At 45.9% G+C, this 7,500-nt stretch overlaps 1 protein-coding gene across 1 annotated transcript in view; it reads left to right on the forward strand.

The window, feature by feature from the left end:
* The window catches only part of dok6 (docking protein 6), a 35,493-nt gene that overhangs the window by 24,144 nt on the left and 3,849 nt on the right, over positions 1-7,500 (forward strand). The window contains exons 4-7 of the mRNA XM_076158288.1: positions 1,466-1,585; positions 3,259-3,448; positions 3,830-3,968; positions 5,000-5,105. Coding sequence (XP_076014403.1) covers positions 1,466-1,585; positions 3,259-3,448; positions 3,830-3,968; positions 5,000-5,105 — 555 coding nt within the window. The remainder of the gene's footprint in view (positions 1-1,465; positions 1,586-3,258; positions 3,449-3,829; positions 3,969-4,999; positions 5,106-7,500) is intronic.

A 7,500-nucleotide genomic window follows, 5' to 3' on the forward strand; every position in this document is an offset into this window, starting at 1 on the left:
ACACACACACACACAGACATCCTCCTACTCTTATTTCTTCATGCATGGCACATAAGACTTGCAGGGCCGCCTCAGTGCTGATGAAGTGTTTGTTTAGCTGATTTTCCACTCAGTGGCCCTTTAAGTGTGGGAGTTAAGAGGCACATGGAGGTCACTGAGCGGTCTGTGGAGGCATGAATAAGAAAGTAAACACACCCACCTCAGTGAAGACAATAGATTTATCAAGCTCAAACGGACATGGAGATGAAGAAGAGGCTCGGCGCTGCTGCTACGCTGCGTGTGTCTGTCTTATGTGTGATTGAGCCGCTTCAGGCAGCAGCAGACCTTTCCTTCACCCTCCAAAGTTGTGCAGATTTGTCCCACAGCGCGCATGTCGCATCTCACAACCAGGCTGCTTTTCTGTGCCACATACAAGCAAAAGAAGTCGGAATGCTTTGTACATGCAAGCACATATAAAAAGGTCAAACGCATACTGACACTCCATTACAACATATGCCTGTGTACACATCACTGGTCATAGTTATAGCCCAGAAGTCCACAGGGCCTGGAGTGGAGGAGCTGCAAAGATAAACAAACTTTAGTGTTTGCCTCATTTCATACCTCAGTAACCTTCAACAAAAGCTCACATAAGACAATTGGAAATCTTCTCCACTGTTAACACTGCTTTTCCCCCTCAATTTGACGAGGAGTAAATTGGTATCCGCCAAAAACATTCCACTGTGCCGACTCTGACTTCGGCGTTTGATTCAGGAAATCATCTGTCTCTACTTATAGCCTCTAATTAAACAGTTGAGTCTTACAATGTTACAGTGAACGCTCCCGCCCCCCTTTAAGTGCCATCTGCCACGCATAGGCACAGCATAACAAACTGCGAACCCAAACCCAAACCTGCTGCTTTGAAAAGCGCCAATAATAATTATCCCTTAAGCCGTACCAGAATCTGTCAGCATCTCACGCCGCTATAAATAATCATCACTTCTTTTTTTCCTCTTTCTAATTAAGAAGCTAGGGCTACAGTTCAGTTAAGGCCCTCATTCAATTTGGAAAATAGACTATTGATTGACTGAAGAGATGTTCATTACTTTCAGATGTGATGGCGGCCATATTGTGGCATGGCTGCTTATAGAGTGCTACGTTGGACGTGAGCGCTGGCACAGGAGCAGGCAGAGACCCAGCATCCGTCTATCACTGGCTGTTGTTGAACCGCTGCCTTTTTTAATCAGCACCCACTCAATCAGATTGATTTCCACCCCCCTCACCCCATTCCATTTAAAGTTACCTGTACTCCCATCCTGCACACAGACCAGTTCAAGGTGGAATTCTCTGGGTTACGCCTTAACGTAAACACGCATTGCTTCCAAGTTGAGAGCTATAATCTGAACCCTGTCTTCCATAATTCCTGTAGTGTGTGTGTTCATGTGTGTGTGATGGTGGACTGGTCTTAACGCTGTGCTGCTGTGTGCAGAGCTGGACGCAGAGGAATGGTGTAAGCTGCTGTGCATGGAGTGCCTGGGCAGCCGTCTCAACGACATCAGCCTGGGAGAGCCGGACCTGTTAGCAGCGGGGGTGCAGCAGGAGCAGAACGGTGAGTGCCCAATTAGTCCCCGCTAACACAGACAGCCATTCAGGGTCAATCTTCTCCCCTGCTCAGACCGCCACCGAGCAGTTAGCGGGTGCAGTCCGGCCCCTTATGTGTTAATGTAACCTTCAGAGAGTTACAGGAGCAGAACATCCACTGCCCAATTACACCTCGCTAATAGGTGCCGTTTTTGTCAATATCCGATTCCAGGGTCCACTGTAACACTCTTCGCATTACATAAGCAGGTGTCGGTTCAACTTCCGGGCTATAAAAGCAAGCCTGTGTGTGTGTGTGTGTGTGTGTGTGTGTATACATGTGTGTGTTAGATCACAGGTCACAGGCTGTGGCTGGGGCTCTGTTCCAGGCCTAATGAGAAGTGCTGTGCATCACTGGCTTCCCTCATAATGAAGCTTGTCACAGAGATGGATGAGATTATGGCTCCTAAAGCCATGTGAAATAAATGTGCTTTCCCCACATATTCAGCCGGCAGGAAATGGAAGTGGGAAAGGAGGAGGAGGAGGAGGAGGAGGAGGAGAAGACAATGGGGCTTGGCTATCATGGCGTCGCTCATTCTCGCTGTAATTTGTAAACGCGCGGAGAAAATGGAAAAGGCAACAGGCAAAGAAGAGCAGTTAAAGTTGTAAAAGGGCGAGTAATTGAAAAGAATCTGTTGTCATTTCATTCCTTTTCATCTCACTGAGACCATGCGGTGAAATTGTATGCTTCAAAACAACTCGGGCTCATTTATTTAAGATATCAATTTTGCGAGTTTTTGACTTTGCTGTGCCGCGCTCGCTGAAGTGTAACAACACAATTCCTCACACATTTTCTGTGTGAGAGGCCCTGCTGTTCGCCTCTCATACTAAAGTTGTGTGTGTGTTTGTGTGTGTGTGTGTTTGTGCGTGATGGAGCAGCTGGAGACATACTGAGCCAGCCAGCGCCTCTCTGCTGAGACTCACACCCACGTTTCAGCGTTTCAGTCTGAAGCTCCGAAACACACCAGGGGCCGATAATTAGGTCAGACTCCATTGTCGGCGTCCTTAGAAAATAATGAATGAGCGACGACATTAACGTTTTCTATCCTCAGCCGACACATGGCTTATTTTAAATCATTAGGCCTAATTAGTGGGAAACTAATATGGATTATGGAGCACACACCTTCATCTCTCACTCGCCCTGGGACTCACACAGCTTCACACACCGGATTAGGAAGAGCCACGAATCCGCTGGAAGCTCAATGGGTGACATATTTTGGGATATTTGCAACATTGTAATTTTAACAATCTACACAACAATCTCATATCTAAGAGTAAAGAATAATCCCGGGGCCCGATAAGAGCTGATCCTTTATCTTAATCGGGACCTCGCCCGGCCCTCTTTAAGGATTTGAAGCAAGCCTCCTCTTGAGCTATTCAATTCCGATGCCGTGACTTGACTTTCGACAAAGGCCACTGAATTCTTGTCACATAAATGCGAGGATTTGTGCTTCTGCATGCTGGTATGAATGCTTCGTCTGGTTGCCATTGTGAATTCAGTTCAATATAATAAGTCGAGATATTTACAAATTCCAAGCACTCGCGGCAGGATTGAATTTCCTGTACACTGAATGAGACCGTGTGTATGTCTGAGTGTAGGATCAATTTAATCACATCCTGTTTTCCTTTCCTGTGCCTTTCCAGAACGTTTCAACGTGTACCTCATGCCCACGCCTAACCTGGACATCTACGGGGAGTGCACCATGCAGATCACCCATGAGAACATCTACCTGTGGGACATCCACAACGCCCGCGTCAAACTCATCATGTGGCCTCTCAGCTCCCTGCGCAGATACGGACGAGACTCTACTTGGTTCACTTTTGAATCGGGAAGGTGTGCGTGCGTGCGTGCGTGCGTGCGTGTGTGTGTGCGTGACATTATTTGCTTATATTGTGTGTGTGCGTAAAAGGGAAATTTAAAAAAAAGACATGGATATCTGCAACATCCCAGGATATCAACATTTGCTGCAGAGCCCTTCAGGCAAATATATGACAGATGCCTCGGCGCGCGCGTGTGTTTGTTTGTGTACCGAGCCTGTCCGTGCATGTGTGTTTACATGCGGAGGGAGCGTTACACCAATGTGCCTCTCCTTCCTGTGTCTTCAAGCATGCACTTTTCTAAATCCTCAATCGAAGAGTGACCACGATCAGACTTTGTGTGCTTCTCTCTGTCTCTCTCCGAATGTGTGTGTGTGTGTGTGTGTTTCTGGCGCAGGATGTGTGACACAGGAGAGGGTTTGTTCACGTTCCAGACGCGGGAGGGGGAGATGATCTACCAGCGGGTCCACTCAGCCACGTTGGCCATCGCCCAGCAGCATGAGAGGATGATGGAGGAGATGGAGAAGAGCTCCCAGGTACATTTTTACATTTAGAAGTGTTACAATAAGTTGCAGAAAGTTTGAGTCTGCAAGCTCAAGTGTCAAAACAGCATTACAGTTATATAAGGTCAAATAAGGTGTGTCTGAAATGCCTACACAATAATAGATCTTCTTAAATAAACCAAAAACACCTTAGGAAATGTTTCTTTAAGGGGGAATATTTGGAAATTTCAAGCACTTCCACGTATGCGCGAATCTTTTATAGCGTTAAACATAATTTATATTTGAATATTTTGTCTTTGCTCGTTTAACTTAAAGCGTTAAATCCTCGCTTATGGCGCCGCTTGCCATCAGTTCTCCAGGTCCACGATGCATTTTATTATTTATCACATTTTTTTCTAAAGCAATTTACACAAAGGCAATTGATCATGACACACACACACACACACACACACACACACACACACACACACACACACACACACACACACACACACACACACACACACACACACACACACACACAAATCCAGGTACCCATATCTCTACAGGCACCGGCACTTGGTCTCTCCCCAAACATCCTGCCTTTGGACCAGGAGCCCCATTGTCTTGGCCGCCACTCGCTCCCTCCCTCCCTCCCTCCCTCCCTCCCTCCCTCCCTCCTCCCCTCCTCCCCGCTCATCAGCTGTATTCTTTATTTATGAAGGCCTGCCTGGTGTTTGATGAGCCTTGACCATATGGCCGTGCTCTTGGACCCCACCATTTGGGAACATTTCCAAATGCCGCATTTACCCTGCGTGCTATAAATCACACGGATAGCTACACAATGCTAACCACGCCCACATACAGTAGGTGGGGGAAACGGTGTGCGCTACAAATCAAATGCTTTCCTTTAAACAATATACTTGACATTTCACCCTCACAGCGCTGCAAATATACATTGAAATCCCAAACGAACCCTCATGCCCACACACACAGCAAACAGCCATTCAAGAGTAGACAAACGCCGCATAGAGAATTCTTCGTCTGCGTCACACAGAGTTTCCGTTTTCTTCCTTCTGTTTCAGATCCACTCCAGAGAGACGCTGACCAAGTCTATCTCCCTGCCACGCAGCGCCTACTGGCAGCACATCACGCGCCAAAACAGCGTGGGACATCTCTACAGTTACCAAGGTACAGAATGAATGCAGTCGCTGATTAAACACACGCATACGTTTTCTATTTTCTTACACACTCGCGTCAGTGGTGATTGCCGACACAGTGAAGCGAAGAGAGACGGAAGGAAGCGTCAAAACAGAGGACGACCAATGTACACATAGATCTTTATGACAATATCTGTAACCCTCCAAATAGCAGCTCAACCATATTCCCTTTGTTATACTTGGAGGCACGAAGTAAGTATGTAAACTAGGAACGTCCTCAAAATTGTTCAATACTTGCCAATTTTCGATCTTATCTAGAAATCAGGGTTCTTGTGTTCATACAAAGACGACTCAGAACTCAGAAGCTATTTAGGTTACACACACATACTCACACACACACTCACTGATTGCATTTGTTTATCTATGTTACTATAAAGAAGATTTCAATCTCGATATCCAATAGTGGAAGTTGATTTAAGCTCCTCTTTCCTCTTAAGCTGCAGTTGTTGCAAACAAGAACAGAATAAACAGGAAGATAATGCCAGCAGACAGCAACATCAATAGAAATCCTAAGTTAGGAATTAAAAAATATGTACTGTAGTTAGTAAATCCAAAGTTTTGAGAGCTTTTCTGACAAATTTCTAAGGTTGATTATGTAATACAGTTTTTCTGAGTTGTGAGAAGTAAAAGGCCAAACAAAAGGAGAGAGAGAGAGAGAGAGAGCGATGCTGAGATGTTCTGTAGCATTCAGGCTCATCTTAGTGTGTGTGTGTGTGTGTGTGTGTGTGTGTGTGTGTGTGTGTGTGTGTGTGTGTGTGTGTGTGTGTAGGTGTGTTAGATGTAGACCAGAGGCAGAGAGGTGATTGGTGAGCTGATGAGATTAAACTGTGTCCATGGTATTAGTTGATTAGTAGACTTATCGGAGGATTATGGGCCTTTTGGCTTTCACCGATAAAGAGCAGAGCAGCGATTTCTTCATTTTCCCCTAAACCATCATTTAATTGTGGCATGATAAGCTTAAAAGCAAAAGCATCTTACACCCGGGATAGAGAATGTTTGAGAAAGTCCCACATTGAGGGAAACATGTCCAATAGAAGCCCGGGCTCATTATTTACAGAACCAGTCTTCTTTTTCTCTTCCTCTCCAAACTCTGGTGAGCAGAGGAGCTTCTCCCCCCCATCCATCACCGTGGCATCTCCATTGGTCCTTCCACACCTCCACTCGCAGCGCCGGGTCCTATTCAGAACAACGCTCCACCTTCTCCTTCTCCACTTCCCCGCTCATACACATTCGCCTGCTAACCATTATCTCCCCTCCTTTCCCATGAATAAATTGGATGCATCAGTGTGTTTGAGGACGCAGGGAAAAGGTCACGGCACACAAGGAGGACGACCAGGTGATTCGCCTGAGTGACAGGAGTTTTATGACACGGGGATGTTTGGACCATGAAAGGCACGGGCGTCGGAAGAAACACACGCACAGCATACGCTATTGCATTTTACTCTCATTCGTAGACGAGCGGCGGGATGTAATTGCGTCGATTCTTTGTTGGCAGAAGGTCTCTGATCCCTGACGCTCCTACACGACCTCCAGTCCATGATTCACATCTAAGAACAGATACAAACAGGTACAAACTGCAGATCCTTCTCTCCTCTATACATGCTGTCCTTTAAATCCTCCTATATTTTGATCATTATTCCGAATTTCCTATTTCTGGAAATGGCCCAAAGGTCAGAAGAAGTTTAGGTTCATGTCTCGCCGCTTTGTTGTGCTTTCCTAAGTTCAGAGGGTTTTGTGGTCTTTGCTTTACCCCTGAGGTCACGTATTCACCCCTGTCTGTTGGTTTGTTTGTAATTTAGTTCGGAAAGCTGCAAATTCGTTGGCACCATCGAGCTTTCATGTCGCGTGTTCATTGAAAATGGAAAACTCTGGCACGCATCCAGACTCCCGGCAGGCGTGTTTGTTTACGTGACTTTGAACCTGTTACAATAGATTTTGATGCTAATCCAGCCGGGCAGAACCTGGATGATTTAGAATAATCTCTCATTTGAGATTTGAGATTTAGCCCATGATACACACCGGGTCAGCAGTTTGATTCAGATCCACTTATTTCCTTGCACGGGCCGGCAAATGAATGGAATCACAGTGCAGGAACAGATGGTGCTGAACACGTGATGCAACACCCTCGCATGTGCATCTGAGGTGATGCTGATTCAGAAACAGTTTGGTCTCTCCTCTAGACTTTAAGAGTTCCAACAATAGCCTCAGATGTTGTATCCTATTTACTTACATTTCTCAAAATCCAACAAAAGGGTTGTAAAAGGCAAAATTCCAAAACTTCAAAAACTAATCAGACCAACATCAACACAGGCGGGCAACAGGAAAGCAAAGCAAAATAAAAACGCAACCTCAGCAGCTGACAAAGA

This window comes from Genypterus blacodes, unplaced genomic scaffold (assembly GCF_046128005.1).
Source record: "Genypterus blacodes isolate CSIRO-AG114 ecotype Tasmania unplaced genomic scaffold, CSIRO-AGI_Gbla_v1 ptg000076l_1, whole genome shotgun sequence".
NCBI lineage: Eukaryota > Metazoa > Chordata > Actinopteri > Ophidiiformes > Ophidiidae > Genypterus > Genypterus blacodes.